The sequence below is a fragment of the Alligator sinensis genome, unplaced genomic scaffold (assembly GCF_000455745.1).
Source record: "Alligator sinensis unplaced genomic scaffold, ASM45574v1 scaffold1404_1, whole genome shotgun sequence".
NCBI lineage: Eukaryota > Metazoa > Chordata > Crocodylia > Alligatoridae > Alligator > Alligator sinensis.
The window spans coordinates 76,173-94,896 of NW_005843008.1; the positions used below are offsets into that span (position 1 = coordinate 76,173).

Consider the following 18,724-nt stretch of genomic DNA (forward strand, 5'->3'; position numbering starts at 1 on the left):
GCTGGAAGGAGGGGCAGTTTGCCCTCCACCTTGGGGGCAGGCTGGACTGGGGTTCCTTGAAAAGCAGTTGCTCATAGTTTTCACTTTTTCTGTACTACAGGAAAGGAAAAGAGCCATGTTTTTGCTGCAGAGAGCCTAGAGACCTCGACGGCGGGTTTCTGTCTGAAATCCCTGGGTTTCAATCTTGGAAATTGCGTGTGCGTGGCAGTGGCCTCGTGCAGCACCCTTTTGAAAGGGTTTCGCAATACCCTGGCTGGGGATCGCTGGTGCAGGGATGTGGGTAGCCATGTTGTGGGTGCAGCCTGCATTTCTGCTTGCTTCCTCTCCCCTTTCACATCCTTTTTCTTGCCCCCGCGGGCTGAGAGGGCATGCCAGAAGCAGCCCACCACCTTCCAGAACAAGAAGCACGTGCTTCTCAAATGGGCAAGGAGACTCTCCCCTGCTACTACCACAGCATCGACCTGGGCTTCAAAACCCACCAAAGAGGTACGAGGTGGTGCAAGATGAGAGCATTGAGCTCAGTCAGAGCTGGCTTTAGCTCTGACTTGGTGTTTTTGGCATGGAAATAAGATTACTGTGTCCCTTCCCTGGACAGCAAGGAGAGGGCATGTGGCTTTGTTCAGGGGCTTTGGAAAACTCTGCAGTCTACAGAAACAGTGGCACTTAAAGGCTGGAAATAGAGAGCAACTTTGAGAGGAAGTGCAGAAAACGAAGAGGGTGGTGAAGCACTGGAACAGGCTGCCCAGAGAGGTGGTGGAGTCTCCATCCAAAACCCAGATAGATGAAGCCTTGGCTGGGATGACATAGTTGGGGCTGGTCCTGCTTTTGAGCAAGGGGTTGTACTAGATCTGAGGGGGTTTTTTCAGCCTATGGGCTGGGACACAGAAGTAGGTTGCAAGACTCTATAAGAGGGTCATGAACAGATTTAAAAAATGGATTCTCCTTTTAAAGGACAAAAATATGACAATCAGTGGCCCTCTGCCCCACACCGTGTCTGCACATGCCCACCCCCTTGCTCCAGGCACCCCCACCTACCCTCACTCTCCTCCCTACACCGACCCCTGCCCCACACACGGAGTGGGAGTGCGATTGGGGGCCGGGGCAGCAGGTCAGGGGTGAGGGGCACTGGGTCAGGACAGGCCATTGATGTTCACAAATGGGTCCTGGTACAAAAAGGGTTGAGAACCACTGGACTAGATGCGACCTCCTGAGGTCCCTCCCAGCCCTCATTGTCTAGGATTCTTTTGAATTTGGGGCAGAATCAGCAGTTAGTCAGAGTCCTGCATGCTTTTGTTAAACTGCTGCGTGGCTTGCTATAGAAACCAGTTCTTTAAAACTCATGTTTCCCCCTTCCTGACACATGATGTTTGTTCTCACGATGGTCTTCCGAGTCCCAGTGGTGAAGGGGCTTTGACGACAGCTGCCAAACGGCCTTACTGATGTCAGGAATGGGAGCTGTGTCTTGCAGCGCCAGAACCGCTGCACCAAAAAGCGCTGTACAGCTTTAGTGCTGTAGCTATCCAAAGTCCCCTTTTGCACAGGGGTAGTGCTCATCAGTGGTGGTTCTGTATTTTTTCAATGCCTCTAGTTCCTGAGTACTGATCTCATATTTGTCTCTGTTTTTAGGCTACTGACAAAAATGCCCTTTCACTGGTAATGGGTCTGTTTGTGGTCGCATCCTGTCAGGTAAGCCATGAGGGATGACCTTGAGTTTCACAAGTAGAGAAGAAACATTTCAGAGCTTCAGTTACATGGACACAGGCAAAAAAAAAAAATGCTCTTCCAGGCTTTTGCATGCAGCCTCAATCTCTGCATCAATTTGAGCAAAGCTTAGGAGCTGCCCCCTGTCAATTCACTGCTCTCTCCTGTCTTTACTTCTTCTGCGGTCCTTGAGCGGCAAATGATGTCGTTCTCACGATGGTCTTCCAAGTCCCCTGGTGAACGGGCTCTGACGAGACTGCCGCAAGGCTTTGCTGATGCCTAGCAAAAGGACCCAGGATGTGGGTGGAGAGCTTTCTTTGGATTGTTACCTCTTACCTTTCTGGTATTATTCACAGTAAAATAAAACTCTGGGCCAAATAAATGCAGTGAACGTTACTTGCAAGGGGCATGAGTTTTTAGGGGTTGTTTTTGTGTTTTTTTGTTTGTTTTTTTTTTTTTTTCAGATTCCTTAATATTGTCTAGTGATGGCTGGTATATCTTTGAAGGTAGATTGTAAAGATCTAATTGTAGAATCATAGAAAGTCTGGCGAGGCCTCTTTCTATGGACTCGGGAGGTCACCTAGCTCAGCCCCGTAGACAAGCACACTTGTGCGGGCCAGGCTGCATGTCCCCTGTCCACCTGGTGGCAGGAAGCACAACATGGTGTTGTACGGCTCCTGGGGCAAAGGCAGCAGGGCACAGAGTCCCAGCCTGCGGTGGGCATCTCACCTCTGTCCCCACGCACAGATCAGGGGGGGCACATGCCCCCCCATGCCTCTCCTAAGGTGCATGCAGCAGTGGGGAGCCACCCCCGCCCCCCATGGCTCTGTCTCATGACCTCTCCCTACCCCACTTACTCCCCCACCCATTCCCCTCCACAGACTTACCTGCTGGGCGCTGCTCTATACATGATGGGAGAAAAAATCCCGAGATTTGAGGGTCCTTTTGCAAGATCATGTGCCAGACTGGATTTTACTTAGAAATTGCAACTCTCATTTCCGAGAGTCGGCGTTACTGCCTCTGTAACTTGTTTCTTATCCCAAGTTATCCAATCTTCAAGTTCCATACTGCAAATCAGACTAAGCTTTTCGTTTTGTTTCCTTCTATGGAAATTGTTGTACCTGGTTTGCCTAGGGTACCAATCAACACTCCCTTTTTATTCGTGTTGCTTTATAAGGCACTCTGTATAATTTTATTGCTTAGTTTTGGGAAGGCCCCAACTGTGACTAAGAGCTTTAGCATAACTCAATGTGCCCACTACAAAGATCACTCCCAGAGCTTCAAGTAAAAGATGTAACTAAATGTGCAGCCCCTTCTTCCTATTGTGCTGGAGTTGGATTCATGCATTTTAGCTCCTTATTGCATACAGAAAGATTTAAATTTTTTTTATGTATTTATTTTTGGAAGTCTATGGTTCTCTAAGTATTCAAGAGGGGACAGGTACATGGTTAAAACAGCATGTTGGTTGCACCCCTTCCAGGGTGTGGACAGTGAAACTGTAACAGCACTTGGTTTCATTTGAGTTCTCAGCTTTGTCTGTCTGCTCCTGTTTTGCACTAAGCGAACCAAAACTGTGGCAGTTTAACCCTGTTTCATTCATATTGCCGTGATTCCAGCTTTGCTTACTGCAGAATAGGAGCCTTGCAGTTCAAATGAGAAGATCGATAGACAAATGGTCCACTTTAAACGGGTGTATGACCTCAGGAAGCAGGAGTGAAGTCACTCAGCCCATCTTTATCGTCTGTAATAAAGACAGACACAGAGCTATAAACTAAACCATAACTTAATGGTTAAAGCTTACTGTATAATTTTGAGAAGCTCTTGCATTCAACTGGGTGGCACTTGAGAGCCCGGGTCATGTCATCGAGACTTTTGTTGGAGTCTGGAGCTTTGTCCACATGAAAAGGCCTTTCCAGTACACCCGCTGGCAAATCTCAACTGGGGAAACCTGCAGTGGACACTGCCAAGCTGGTTATTTTTGCTGTTCAGCATTGAACGTACACAGGAATAAGCATTGTTCCTCCAGCTTAGTCAGAGTAAGTGTTGCAAACTGGACCACACGTTAGACCTCAGGAAAATGGTCACGCTCCCTTAGACGCAACAAAAAGCTTGACCTGGGGAGCAAGGACCTTTTTGTCTAGTGCATGTAAACATTACTTTGGTTCCTTACTACCTGCTATCTCATCTTGGAAGCTGTTTGGGAGCTCGGAGGGTTCAAAAGCTTTTTTTAGGGTTCAACCAATATTGATTCATCGGCAATTTGTGTCTCTTTTTGTGTTGTCATCATCTTTCTCGTCCTCATTCTCCCAGGTGCGGTTACGGAGATGAAGATGCAGCGTACCATTGTCATCCGCAGGGATTTCTTGCATTATATCTGCAAGTACAACCGTTTTGAGAAGCGCCACAAGAACATGCCTGTGCACCTGTCCCCCTGCTTCAGGTGAGCGCCGGAGGAGTTTGGGGGCTGCACGGTCCAGCAGCACCGCTGAGCTGGGCACGGTCCACAATTCACATGGGTCATTGCTAGTGTTACCTCAGATACACAATAACTTGTTATGAGCCCTGGAGATGGCAGGTCCCTGCACACAGTGACATTCGGATGCAAACTTGGCATCAGGATTTGATCTGAGCTGTGTGACCACGTGCAGGGTCTTATCCTCTGCCTCCATTTTGCCATGTGTAAAATAGAATTAAATCTTCACCTGTCTTTTATAGCTTGGGGTTAAGACTGAAAGTCTAGAAGTGATTTTTAGTACCTACAGCATAAGGGTCAGTTGAAAGTTGGTCAGATAAGGGGGATATTTTAATAAAGGGGGCTCAACCTTCTGGCCTGCATGCTGCACCCAGCATATGGGGTTGGTCCACAGGTGTGACCTGGTGCGCGTTGTCTGCTGTACTTGCCACACGCCTGGAAATTTGGGAGCCGGGCACCTGCACTTAGCGCTGCCATCATTCACCTGCTGCCAAATCTTCAGAGCTGTGGGGTGACCCAGGGGCTGGCTGACATGGCTTTGCAGACCAGATGTGGTCTGTGGGTTGGAGATGGAGCACCCTCGACTTCATCTTTTGAGAGACGCTGCAACCCAGTCGCATTTGTTTTAAGCATGAAATGGCCTGTCAGAAAGACGTGGGCTGAGCTGGTGGTGGTGCAGACCTTGAACCTGTTTACTGGTGATGATGTCTAAACTCACGATGGTCTGCAGAGCCCCTGCTGTGCTCTTGGGGGCTGCTGAAAATGCCAATTGAGCTCTTGCTGAACCATAAAGCATGTTCAGGTCTGCCTTCCCTTTGTCTAATGCTTCCTTGTGTGCATCATCTTGGTCTCTGCATACAGCTAAACCTATGGAAGATCACCTGCCAGTTTTTCCTTTAAGGACTTCCCTTATTGATAGCTATTTCCTAGCTTAATAGCAGAAGTTGCCAAAAATATTTCAAACACTCTGTTTATTTTCAGTAGTATAATTTTATGTTAAGTGTATTCTGGTCTATGCTTTGCAGGACTTGGGTCATCTCTTCTAAATCTCTTTCTAAAATGTTGTCCCTCCTCTTCCCCCCGCCTCCCTCAATTCCCCTTTTTCTCCGCCTTCCCCAATTCCCCTTTGCCTTCCAGAGCTGTCCAAATGGGGGATATTGTGACCGTTGGAGAATGTCGCACCCATCAGCCAGATTACTGATTCAACATCCTCAAAGTCATAAAGGCGGCTGGCACCAAGAAGCTGTTCCAGAAGTTTTAAAAGCAGCAGATGGAAAATATTCAGAATGAATAAAACTTTTCTTAAACCTAAGGATTTCATTAACAAAAAGACCAAAACCCACCAGGTTTGGGGATGCCAACCTCTCTTCGTACCCATCTGTTTAAACTCATCTTCCCCTGGTTGCTTGCATGTCTCCCTGGCCTCCCAGTATCCCAAGAATAAAAATGACAGGCCCCCACTCTCCCGGTAACAAAGTGCCCCTCTGTTGTGCCTGCCCTCGTTCTAGGGACAAGATACCTTGTATTTTGTATGGAGGTTAGAAAGGCATCTAGCTGGGGTCATCTAGACCCAGCCCTCTTTCCTGCTTATGCAGGGGGTCGGACTCGATGATCTATTGAGGTCCCTTCCGACCCTAACATCTATGAATCTATGAATACCGAGGATGGGAGCGAAAATTTGGAATTGCAAAAACTTGGAAACACCAAACGAGAAAAGGACGTTCACAGCGTCCAGTTTTCAAACGGCAAGGGTAGCCTCTTGCCATTGTGTTTGAGCTCAAGCATTTAATTGGAGTAGAAAAATCAGATCTGAAAGTAAAGGGGTTTTTTTGACACATTTTACTGGACTAACTACCAGTGGGAGAGAAGTTTGACCAGCTCTCGTGCACACAGCGCCCTTCTTCCTGGCTTTTGGGCTGGGATTACAGATGGAAATCCCTTTTGGGCCACTCTGCACCATGCCTGTGTATGGGGAGCTCTCCCAGATGTTTCTGACCAGAGTCTTGCCCAGCCCAAAGCGCACTTTGCGTGGGCCAGGCTGTCAGCTGACTCCAAAGTGAAAGACTCCAATGTCTTCTCAGAGTCGATGAGGCATTTAGCAGCGACAACTGGGATGAAGGGAAAAGACTGGCTGACACAATTTCAAAAATGTAGAGGAAGGAGTGTATGGGATTGCTATGGAAGTGAGGAAGGTGTGACATCACTCTCCGATGCCTAATAGCACGGTGCAATACTCCCTATTCTCCCATTCACAAAAGAGTAGGACATTGAGATCTACAACCAACCCTTGAAACATTCCCTTTAAGTTCAAAAGGAAGATGTGTACCCACTATGCAACAATTGATGATGATTTCATATAGAAAAAAATAGATCTAAAGGAGAACAGTGTCATTAATACATGCTCTACATGTACTATACTACATGGGTTCATTAATACATGCTCTACATGTACTATACTACATGGGTACATCATCATCTACTAAGACAGAAATTCTCTTTCATGTTAAAAACTTGTAAATAGGACCGTACTTTTTTAAACATTTCCCATTTGAAATCAGTTATAATCAGAAACCTTAGGTGCTCCTTGACAAGCTTCCACGCATTGCAGTAACTTCTTTACTAGGGGATTCGACATCTCATACATCACCTCGGTCAATCTTCATGTATCCACAAGGTTTTCTTATGTTTCTTTTTGTAATGCTAAAACTAAATACAGTAAAATCTTTGTTATCCAGCATTTTAGTTACTGGAAATCCTATGAATTGGACTTGCTGGCTGGCTGCCTGGCTGGACGGGGGGTAAAAAGTCACTCTGAGGGTTAGTAGTAGTAAATTGGGTGAAGATGCAGCAGGGCATGGTTATAGCAGAAACTAGTGCTGTCACTCCTGGCCTGCTGTACTGATCAGCTATAGCGGGGACATCTACATGAGATACTTGACTTGAGATTAGAGTATATTATTGTGCAATAATTTAAAACTGGTCAAAAGTTAGTCAACTGCCTGCACATGCAGATGCTTACCAGCTTAACCCCATTTGGGTTGTGGACCGCTCCACCCTCATCTACCACCAGTGCACCTACACAGGTGAGTGCTCCTACACCTGTCCCAACTGTGGCAAGAGTTTCACCAGGGATGCTAATTTTCTCTGATTAAAAAAATCCCAGATTTTCTGATTTTAAAAAAGTAACCCAAAATTCACATTTTTCCGTGATTAAAATGAAATGTTACTAATATATACACCAGCCCAGCCTCTGGCTTCTTTACTTTTCATTCCCTCCAGGAAGAGCACACACCGACTGCTGAAACTTCCTTAGCCTGACGAAGGGTTTTTGAACCCGAAAGCTTGCTTAATAATTGTTTTCCAACTATTTAAGTTGGTCTAATAAAAGATATCAGATTTACCCAAAGACCCTTGTCTGCCTCTTTAAGAGGGAATAACACGTGAGCTTTTCCAAGCGCATCAGTGCCTAGCCTCCTCAGGATCTCACACCTCGTCTGTGCTACTGTACGCAGTAAGCAATGTAATGCAAACAGATGGAGAGAAAACTATGGCAAGGGACAGGTGCAAGGGAAGGAAAGGATAGAAGAGCTAGGGAAGGGATATAGTGCATAAAATAATGTTATTCACTGGTTAAAAGTTTTCACTTACATTTCCAACTCCTGCTTTCCAGTATTATAAAGCAATAGTTAGTCACATTACCAAAATTATTCCACATAAATACCAATGCCCCAATCCAAGAATCACTAACACATGTGCATGATAATATAGGACACTCCTCACAGTTGTTAAGCTGTTTAGTCTGAATTAGAAATATAACACCGATCCCTAATTTAAAAAAAAAAAATTCGGGTGCAAGTGTAATGCAGTTTGGTCTCCACTAGAACTGGCCAAAACCAAAACCTGACTTTTGTGAAAAATGCCCACGGTCTGTGTGTTCCAGATAAAGCATGTTCTCTCTTTTGGAAATGTGACCTTTTCACAATTTTAACTGAAATGTAGGTACCAAAGGGCCAGCTTTCAGTGAAGCAACTGGTTTTATAAGGTTGGCGATAACATTTTACAAGAAAGGACTGAAAAAAGGCACCACACGTTTGCGTGGAAAAATCTGAAAGTCAGAAACTTCTCAAAATCAGTCTCACGGTAAAAAAAAAAAAGCTTCGCTTGATTTAAAGCAAAAATTAACAAAGTGGCTGGCTCACTTTTAACCAGTTCTAGATTAAAATTTCCACAATCAACTAAATGACCTGGGTACCTGCTGGGGGGGTGGGGGATGCGAGGAGCCCCTGGACCTGGTTGGAGACTGCGCTTTACAGGTCCGGCGGGCGTCAGGGGCGGGGCCTCCGGTGTAAATAAAAGCCCAGCGTGCTCGGCATGCTGGGCAGACGCGGGGAGGGACTTGAGCAGAGTGGAGCCAGGAGCAGCTGGGGAGCGCTCCCCCAGCGGGCAACAGGCCCAAGGCTCCTGAAGCTATCACTGGAGGAGCAGCTTTGGGAGTGGTGTGATGGGCCCATCACGGTGCGCAATTCGGTGCATGGAGCCCAGACTTTGGGAGCTGCAAGTGGCGGCCCGACCCTGCAACCCTGGCAGGGCCAGCAGGCCACATGGTGCATGGGGCAGCACACGGGGCAAAGGCCTTGGGGCCGCAGTGAGGCAGCTCAGGCCCCATCTCCCAGCAAGCAGCCAGGTCCCACAGTGCACCGGGTGGTGCATGGGCCCGAGCCTTGGGAGCCAGGGAGCAGCGTAGGCTGCTTAGGTTAGCACCCGGCATGAGGATGACCAGCCAGAGCCTGAAGGGCCTGGCCCATGCTAAGAGAGCCCTCAGTGCTGAAGCCAGGGCACGGGGAAATAGTAGTGCGGCAGCGTGAGGCCCAGCGCCCAGCAGTGTTATTTAGGGTTTGACCTTGGTGACTGGTTAGTGTTCACTGTGTAATTATATGTATATGATATTTAGTTTTATGTCTATGTATATTATAACTCAATGAATTGTATATAGTTGAGAACGTTGGGCTTGGGCCAACTCTATACAGGAAAGAGGGATCCGCTCGAAATTTTGGCATGCTTCTCACAGCAGACCCATCCCATCCAACTGAGACCAGGGCACACCCTTGGGTGTACCCGGGTTACATTTGCTCGAACGATTTCTTGCCAAATGGCCTTACTAATGTCAGGGCAGGGGATGGGAGCTGTGTCTCTTGCAGCTCCAAAACTACTGCACCAAAAACCACTATATGCACAGCTTACTGCTGTAGTTATCCAAAGGCCCCTTTTGCATAGGGGTAGTGCTCATCGATGGTGCTTGTGTGTTGTGCTCTGCATCCAGTTCCTGATGTTATATATTTGTTGTTTGTTTATAGGTTATTGAGGGTCTTTGGGTAGATGTGACGAATTCCTCAAGAACCGCATCGTCAAACCCATGCTCTACCTTAGATATATAGATGCCATCTTCTTAACTTGGATTGAAAACCTGCAGTCCCTGATTGATTTCCAACACAAATTCAACAATAAGCAACTCTCCATCAGACTCTCTCTTGACTACTCCAACACCCACATGCCTTTTTAAGACACCACGATCAATATGCAGAAGGATATAATATAAACCACCATATACAAGGAGCCATAGACCAACTTACCTATCTTCACAGAACCAACAATCACCCTAAACACAAGAAAAAGTTGTTTTTACAGCCAAGCTCCCCAATACCACTGAATTTGCACTGGGGAAAATATCCGGAATTGGCACCTTGCAAATCTCAAAAGGGCTTTCACCCAACAAGGACACTCCTCCAGAGAGAGAGAGATCCCACTTTTGAAAGAGCCACCCGGGTGCCACGTGAAGATTTGCTACAATGCAAAAAGAAAATCCCCGTGAAATGCACACCATTAGTTATGATATACCATCCTTCCCTGGAATTTATATGGGAAATCCTCAAACAATTGCAACCCATAGTAGAGGACCTAATTCTTTAAGAGATCTGTCCAGAACCACCCATCCTAGCCTTAAACAAGCACTGAACCTGGCACTTTTTGAAGTGGCCAAAAGTTGGAATTAGAGTCTGAACAGGAGCCAGGTGACTGCCAGGCTTTCAGATCAGGTGTGACACCCAACGCAAGTTGGCCAGAAGACATTTGAAAAGAAACAAGACAGTTGTTTCGGATGTGGATGTACAATGGCAGGCAGCTTTGGTGGATATGCAACAGTTCTCCAAACACAGCAGCGGTTTTAAGTACATCTTAATGGTGATAGACATTTAGTCCCAAGGCCCAGGCATGCTTGGATAATAAGACAAGTCAGCGGGTGAAATATCCGATGCCTTTAAAAGCATTTTCTCGGTGGGCCGTGTGCCTCGAAAACTAATGGCTGACCGGCGGGAAGAATTTTTAACAGCACGTTAAAATCGAAATTTGGAGGTATTTTCCAGCCCACAACACCTTTCACTGCCTTGATGAGTTACCAGAGTTTATAAAGAGTTTATGGAGAGCGCAGCACCGTGGGGACGCACACCACGCCCCTCCTCACGCTCCCTCCTTCCTGCTGGTGCCACGTGAGTCCCGCCACGGGGTGGGCTGGGCCAGGCATTGAGGCACATGTGTGTGGCATATGGGTGTGTGGGTTTGGGGCTGGGTGTGTGTTGCTTGTGGCTGGGTGTGTGCGCATGGGTGGCATGTGGGTGGGTGTGGCATGGGCGTGTCTAGGTGGGTGAGTGTGTGTGGGTGTGTGTGGCATGCAGCTGGGTGGGTGGGTGTGTATGGATAGGTGTGTGCATGTGTGCGTGTGCCATGTTTTGTGTGGCTGGGGGTGTGTGTGTGTGTGTGTGTGTGTCAGGTGTTGGGGGGCGCACACACAGAGTGGGGGTGGGGAGTCGTGCGCGGAGGGACAGCAGCGCAGGACGGTGGGTGGTGGGGCTCGGTCCCCGTCACTTGCAGGGCGCTTTGCTGGTATATATTGAATTGCTGGGCAGGGCTGCGCTCAGGGTGCTTCGGGAAAGTCCTCCAGTGGCAGCAACAGTGAAGTTTGTGATGTACCAAGACATGTTTTCCCCCATAATCCCATCCTAATCCAATCTCGATTTAGGGCTCTGTGCTTGATGCCGGATATGATTTTTCACATTAATGAGTAAATGTACAGAGCTGCTGAAATTGTCTCCCTTTGTTATGTATAATGCATGAATAAGCAGCTTTTATTGGGGATAGATTCGCTTTGAAAAGAGAACTGGAAATCAGGATTTTGGAGCTAGGAAAAGGGAGCTGGGAATAAGGAGTGAGGAATAAGGAGCTGGGAATAAAAACCTGGGAATAAGGAGCCAGCTTCAGCCTCATGGGTCCTGCAGTTCATGCGGTAGTAGCCCGGGGTGGCCAGGGTCCCACGGAGGGGTTTTAGGGCTGGATGCCCGGCTGGCTCTGGCAGCTGCCCTGCAAGGAGTCTTGCACTGAGCTTGCAAAGCTCCTCAGAGCCGAAATCACCCCACGTCCTGCCCAGATCCCAGGTTTCTCATGCAGCCAGGGCATATTTAGGACGCAGTGATAAGGCCTGCTTCCCTGCCTCTGCAACCGGGGGTGGGGGGGTGTGAATGGTGGTAGAGAGCTAAAACCTGTCCCTGAAATTACAGCAGCCCCAGCACGCCCTGGGCTTGGCTCTCCCTAACCCCAACTGCTGTGCCACGCTGCACGGTGAGGTGATTCGCACTGTGCTCCCAGGGAGCGTTGGGAACGCCTTCGTGCATGTGTATCGCATCCATTTTTGTTGTTGCAGCTCCAGATGGTGGACATGCAAGTCTGTGCTTTGGCCCTATGTGCTGCTTGGTACAGCGCCAGTTTTCTCTCTCTCACAACTGAGCGCCGAGACTGCGAGTCCCAGAGCTGAAAGGACTCTCAGCCCCAGCCGTACTCTGGTAATGCGTCCAGGTAGCGGGCTGGAAAATACCTCCACATCTTTGATTTTAACGTTCTGTTAAACTGCGCTACAACTGCCTCTTTCTCTTCATTATTCATAATAAAATGGTGGATACTATACTGCTTTAGCTTACAGGCTGATTTAAAAATCCTTCCCTCCATTTAGTCGTTAGTTTTTGAGGCACGCGGCCCACTGAGATGGGGTGCCACGACTTTTTTTGGATTAAGATGGAACACCACAAATAAAATAAATGTGGGTTACTTAACAAAAAATCCCAAATCTCCCTGATTTAAATATCAGAGAAAACCATCATCCCTGGTGATGAGGGTGGAGCACTTAGTGAAGCTCTTGCTGCAGTCGTGGCAGGCGTAGGAGGACTCATGTGTCTGGGTGCAGTGGTGGAAGATGTTAAGAGGGTTAAGAGCATCTGCACGTGTAGATAGTGATCCTTATTGCACAGTAACGTGCTCTAATATTGAGTAAAGTGTCTCGTGTAGACATCCCTGCTGTAACTGCTCAGCACAGCACGCCAGGAGTGACCGCACTAGGTTCTGGTTTCTGCTATAATCGTGCTCTGCCGGATCTTTGCCCAAATTAAGAATTACCCCTCAGACTACTAACCCTCTGAGTAACTTTTTACCTATACAGAAGGAAAATGTGCTTTAGGGAGTGACAAAAACTAGCATAAGCTTGTTGCTCAGGTGAGGGTTATAGGAGGGAAACCATGGAAGAAAAAGGCATATTTAGTATTCGAGTTACGGTAAAGAAACAGAAGAAAACCTTGTGGATGCATAGAGCTTGACTGACCTACGTGAACTATGGTATGCCTAATCCCCCAGTACTGTAGTAGAGACAAAGGAAGTTACTTTAATTTGTGGAAGTTTGTCAAGGAGCACCTAAGGTTTCTAGTTGTAACTGATTTTAAATGGGAAATGTTTAAGAAGTAATGGTCCTATTTATAAGACGTTTTTAACATGCATACAATACTTTCTATTTTAGTAGATGATGATGTACTACATGGGTTGGCAAAAAACTCTACCCCTGGAAAGTTTAATTAACAGTACTGTGTAGTGGGGGGTAGGGGGAATGATGTACACAGATGTGTGCACACACACTTGCACACACTCATCCCCCCCAACCCCAACCGTGGGGCAGTGCCATACGGTTTCAGGGCACTCTGCTCCTCAGCTGCTAGTCAGACTTGAGCAGCCTCATCCCCGTGGCTGCCTGCCTGCCGTAGGCATATCTTCAGCTTTCAACCATGCAACAAGGGGATTTGGAAGTTTGCTGACATCATCTAAGCTGTATTTATGAATCTATGAAGTGCATAGTTTATATTTTAAAGTCAGAAGGGACCTCAGTGGGTCACCTAGTCCGACCCCCTACCCCTGGCAGGCAAAAAAAAGTCACCAACCTTGGGGTCATGTGATCCCAGCCAGGTGCCTGTCTAGTCTCTTCTTGAAGACCCCTAAGTATGGGGTGAGCACCACCTCCCTTGGGAGCTCATTCCAGATCCTGGCAACCCTGATGGTGAAGAACTTTCTCCTAAACCTAAACCTTCTCTCCAGTGTGTGGGCTGCCTCCCGAACCCATCCATGTCGCCATGAGCGGGCCGGGAGCGGTATGCGGACCCGTCTTTGTGCACGTGGGCTGTGGCCAGCAGCCCGGGCACGCGGGATCGAAGAAGACCGGTGGGAGCTAGAATTAGTCACGGATGCGTAATGGTTGATTAAAAGATTGTTTACTTACACCAAAGATGGTCTTGGTGTAGGCTGGACAGTTTCCCGGGCACAGCTCCGCTTAAATCCTCGCTAGAGGACTACGACAATTGGCCCTGGAGTTATTGAAGCTCCGCGGGTTCGGTAGTTTCAATAGGAAGGGATATGTCTAGGATTGTGCTCGGTGACGGGGAGAGGCTAGAGGCCGTTCGGTAATTGGCCCCGGAGTTGTTAAGGCTCCGCGGGTTCGGTTCGGTAATCAAACCTCTATTGCCTTCTTAAGGAAAAAGTTGGGTTTGAAGAAATCAGCAGCGCTTAGAGATCTTCACGCTCTTTCTCCCGAACTCCAATTGCTTTCTCTCTCTCCAACTTGGGCGGAAACTACCCAAGCTCTTTATACGGCTAGCAAGCCAATCACTAGCCGCCACGTGTACATAATTTAACGTGAACCAATAATGTGGCTCGAATCTTAATACAAATGGCGGGAGCTCCTTTGCACTGTGCATCTCCTAGATGCAAAAGAAATGCACCATGCAAAGAAGGCTACAAACTGGTGGGAAATACTCTTTTGCACGCGGGTTCTCTTATTGCAGCAGAAAACTCCACCGTGCAAAGGAGCTGCAATTTAGCAGGAACATAATTTAGCGGTGCCGAAGCACACGCAAACAAAAAACCACAACTTTGGGTTGTGACATCCAGTAGCTTATGGCCATTGTTCCTTGTTGTTCCAGGGGGTGCCCAGGTGAACAGGTCGTCCGTCACCTACTTCATGTTGCTCTCCCCTTATGAATTTGTACGCCGCCACAAGGTCCCCTCTCAGCCTTCTCTTGGAGACCGAAAAGGTTGAGAACCTTGCAGCCTGCAAACAGCTGCTGACTCCCTGGCTCTGGTCCTGGCTCCAGAGCTCCCGCTGTCTGGGACCCTGCACTCCTGCTCTGGCCCCACCAGCACTGGTCCCGGGACACTGGTGGGCCCCATGCTCCCACACCTGCTCACTCCCAGTCCACCCTATGCCTCCTGCTTTACCAGGGGGAAGAAGTCAATTTGTTTTGGGTATTATCCCTGGCAGCTGTTTGCAAGGTTGCTCCCAAACTATCCAGTAGGGTTGTGAAAAATTTCAGCGGGAGATTCGCTGGCAGCTGGTAGGTAGGAAAACTTGGGGCCAGCACCTGGGCTGGCCCCAGCAGCCTTACCTAGGATCCTAGCTGTGAGTTTTCTGATACTGGGATCTCCCGTGTCAAGAAATACCCACTGTGCTGCAAATCAGCAATATGGCGAATGCCTGCATGTGCAACCCACGTGGTGTGCAGTGCTGCTTATGGGCGTCTCACACCACAGACGTGTCTGCAGCACTGCAAATCACACATGCAGGCTCCTGGGGATGTGCCCTCCCTCTCCCCTTCCCCCAAGTCTTTTTTGGGCAAGGGCAGTGCAACAATCTAAAACCAGGACCCTGCTCTATTCTTCGCTCACTACAGCGCGAGTGAAAAGGGCAATAGATAGCTTCCTTCCTCAGGCAACTAAAGACCGTAGAGGAGCTGGGGAGAGGGCCCTTGCTGAATAGACCACACAGCTTCTTGGTTTAACAGCTAAAAATACACTTGCTTCATGGTCAAAGATGGCACCCCCACCCTCTTCATTCAAAAAATTCCACGGGCCTAAGTTTTAACAAAAGATTTATTGATCCTGGGTTTCCCAATTAGCTGCCTTTAAAATTTCTGAAACTGCTTCTTGGTGCCAGCCGCCTTTGTGACTTTGAGAACGTTGAATCGGACAGTCTTACTGAGCGGACGGCACTCCCCCACAGTCACAATGTCTCCAATTTGGACATCTCTGGAAGGCAAAGGGGGTGGAGGGGGTACAAATGAGACAACATTTTAAAAAGATTTAGAACTAATGACTTGAGTCCTGCAGGAGGGGAAGCAGAATAGGACTGAACAGAACAAATATGACTCAAACACAGGAAGGCAGGTTTCATGCATGTGAATATTTTTCGCACCTTTCATTAGTAAGGAAGGAACTAGCTATCACTAAATCCTTAAAATTGGGAACTGTGCCAGTCTCTCCCTGTGAGCCCCTCTACACATGCATCTAAAGAGTGATGGGATCTAATGGGCAATCCACATAATTGTGCCTCCTGCCATGCCACATGTGCCATATGTGTACGGCAGGAGAAGTTTGTGAGATCACGCATTAAATCCCATTACATCTTATTGCCGGTGCAGGGGGGGCCCAATCCCAGGCTGCTCCCGTGTCAGGAAGACGCAAACTCCAGCAGCTGCTGCAATGTCCCAGCCACACAGCACCACACAGGGGCCTCGAGATCCTAGCAGTGCCCTGGGACCCAGCATATGCAGCTGTAAGGTAATTCATTTGAATGTTTAGCCAGTCTACATTAATTGCACTATTAAGTCAGTAATTGGGAGATATATGTAACATGTAGAGGGCCAGAGTACTACGAACTGCCCAGCCTGTTGCACCAGGGCGGACAGGCATCAAGAGAGCTGCATGGGGTAAGGCAAGTCTGGAACAGCCGGGTTCACAGGATGGGATGGAAGAGGCCCAGGGACCTCTCTGCTCTGAAATGCTGCTTCCAAGCATGCTGTAAACAGTGTCCAAGGCTGGATATCTCCACCCTGGGGCCTGTCCTGAGCAACGCCAACCCCTGTGCTCTCTGCCCATTCTCCTGGGGACGGGTCTCTGCGGGTTGATTTCAGACTTGAACAATGGTTCCTGCTCTAATGGTCAGCTCATAACCCAGGGGACAATGGAAGCAGCTGCCCAACCTGCGCGTGGAGCCGTAGGTTGACCAGCATCCAGTGTCCCCACGGAGCCAGGGACCCAGAATGACCCTGAGAGCAGCAATATGGAGGTGGACGGAGATGGGAGAACAGGAGGAGGAGAATATGGATGTGGATTAGAGCAGCAACGCGCTACATTTTGGCAGCAGATGAGTGATCTCAGCATTAATTGTAGATCCCCCACTGCCAAATGTTTAGGCCCGTGGTGAATGCAGCAGGCCACGCGCACCAGATCACACCTGTGGACGAACCCCATGTGCTGGGTGCAGCCTGTGGGGCTAGAAGATTGAGCCCCCCCTGCATTAAAAAGTCGCCCTTGTCTTACCAACTTTCAACTGACCCTTATCCTCTAGCTACCAAAATCACTTGTGGACTTTGTATAAGTTGGTGTTAAGATTTAGAGACTTCAGACTGGTGAAGATTGGTTCATTTGGAGTGGTGTCCTAACTATGTGCATTTACCCAGGATGCTGTTGGACAGGGTCTCATGAAGGGAGATAATTTTACAAATTAGTTTCCTGGCAGGAGCAGGCTGAATTTCTGGACAGCTCGCACACCAGGAAGCATTAGACACAGGGAAGGCAGACCAGAACGTGCTTTATGGTTCAGCAAGAGCTCAATTGGCATTTTCAGCAGCCCCCAAGCGCACAGGAGGGGCTCTGCAGACCATCGTGAGTTTAGACATCATCACCAGTAAACAAGTTCAAGGTCTGCACCACCAGCAGCTCAGCCCACGTCTTTCTATTCTGACAGGCCACTTGTTCATCCTCTGGCTGGCATGGCTTTGCAGGCCAGATGCGGCTTCTGGGTTGGAGATTGCAGCCCGATCACATTTATTTTAAGCATGAAGGTCAAGGGTGCTCAAAGCCATGTCAGCCAGTCCCTGGGTTGGGTCACCCCACAGCTCTGAAGATTTGGCAGCTGTCACTGCGTTACCTGTAGATGAACCGCTGCCAAGTTTTCAGGCCCGTGGCGAGCAGAGCAGACAACGCGCGCCAGATCACACCCGTGGACCAACCCCACGTGCCGGGCGCAGAAGGGCGAGCTCCCTGCGTTAAAATATCAACTTTCTACTGACCCTGATGCTGTAGGTACCGTACCAAAATGACTTCCTGACAACCCCAGCCTATAAAGACAGGTGAAACCTTACTCCCATTTTTCGTGCGATAAGCCCCACACGGCCGGTATCAAATCCTGATGCTAAATCTGCATCCAAACGTCACCGTGTGCCATCTCCAGGACCAATCCCTCGTTATTGTGCATCCGAGGTAACACTAGCAACGACCCAGGTGAATTGCGAACCTCCGGCGCTCACCTGAAGCAGGGGGACAGGTGCACCGACATGTTCTTGTGGCGCTTCTCAAACCGGTTGTACTTGCGGATGTAATGCAAGTAATCCCTGCGGATGACGATGGTACGCTGCATCTTCATCTTGGTGACCACACCTGGGAGAACGAGGACGACGACGACACAAAAAGAGACACACGAATCAACAACAACAAAAAAGCTTTCGACTCCCTCCCTCCGAGCTCCCGCGCAGCACAGTCGTAAGCGACGCGGACGCGCGCTAGACGTGCAATTGTGCAACCGGCACGAGCGTGCGCATCCCGTGGGGGTCACCGTTTCACGGCGCGCCACGTACCGGACAGGATGCGTCCGCGGATGGAGACGTTCCCGGTGAAAGGGCATTTCTTGTCGATGTAGGTGCCCTCGATGGCCTGCAAGCGGACACGTGGGCACGTGACGTCAGCGAGCATCCCGTGTGGGGGAGGCCTCCCCACCCCCACCCCTGCAAAACAGGCCCCCCAGCAGCACGCGCTTCTTGTTCTGGAAGATGGTAGGCTGCTTCTGGTAGGCCCGCTCCGTCTGCCGGGGCGAGAGAGAGGCGAGAGGGGGGTGAGGCGGCACGGCTCACGCGAGGCGCGCGCGGCCTGCTCGGCCCCAAGGCCCGGCACCTACCTGCGTGTCCGCCATCTCGAACGGCTGCCGGGAGGAGGAAAGGACGTGACGTCAGCGCGCCGGCGCGTTCCCGGCGCGGGCAGGCGGGGCCGAGTTGCCCGCAGCCTATCGGAGCGCGAGACGTCACAAGCGCAGGGGTAGGTTGCGCGCTGCCGGGTTGATGTGAGGCGCGCCATGTATCG

The 18,724-nt window shown here is 49.2% G+C and overlaps 2 protein-coding genes and 4 non-coding genes across 8 annotated transcripts in view; 4 read left to right on the top strand and 2 right to left on the bottom strand.

Annotated features, from left to right (window-relative positions):
* The window catches only part of LOC102367827 (40S ribosomal protein S11-like), an 8,861-nt gene extending 1,474 nt beyond the window's left edge, over positions 1-7,387 (top strand). Inside the window, exons 3-5 of one of the 3 annotated variants that reach the window (XM_025193052.1) lie at positions 101-486; positions 1,627-1,686; positions 4,012-4,141. In XM_025193052.1, the coding sequence (XP_025048837.1) occupies positions 101-486; positions 1,627-1,686; positions 4,012-4,029 (464 nt within the window). In that variant the 3' untranslated portion in view covers positions 4,030-4,141. Of the gene's footprint in view, positions 1-100; positions 487-1,626; positions 1,687-4,011; positions 4,142-5,311 lie in introns of those variants that run through there. The other 2 variants (XR_003092014.1, XM_025193053.1) reach the window with 2 other exon arrangements.
* On the top strand, positions 1,356-1,449 carry LOC112548212. Its single transcript, XR_003092016.1, has one exon. It is a non-coding gene; the product is annotated as a small nucleolar RNA SNORD35 (small nucleolar RNA).
* Positions 1,896-1,986, top strand: LOC112548211. The gene has a single exon (XR_003092015.1). It is a non-coding gene; the product is annotated as a small nucleolar RNA SNORD35 (small nucleolar RNA).
* LOC112548215 lies at positions 4,871-4,967 on the top strand. The gene has a single exon (XR_003092019.1). It is a non-coding gene; the product is annotated as a small nucleolar RNA SNORD35 (small nucleolar RNA).
* An 8,055-nt stretch (positions 7,388-15,442) lies between the features above and the next one.
* On the bottom strand, positions 15,443-18,671 carry RPS11 (ribosomal protein S11). The gene is made up of 5 exons (XM_006036704.2): positions 18,543-18,671; positions 18,339-18,449; positions 18,226-18,301; positions 17,899-18,028; positions 15,443-15,616 (listed from the first exon to the last, which is right to left on the bottom strand). Exons 1-5 carry the CDS (start codon positions 18,555-18,557, stop codon positions 15,493-15,495), a joined length of 456 nt encoding a protein of 151 aa, XP_006036766.1. The 5' UTR covers positions 18,558-18,671; the 3' UTR covers positions 15,443-15,492.
* LOC112548214 lies at positions 17,180-17,276 on the bottom strand. Its single transcript, XR_003092018.1, has one exon. It is a non-coding gene; the product is annotated as a small nucleolar RNA SNORD35 (small nucleolar RNA).
* Positions 18,672-18,724: the final 53 nt, after the last annotated feature.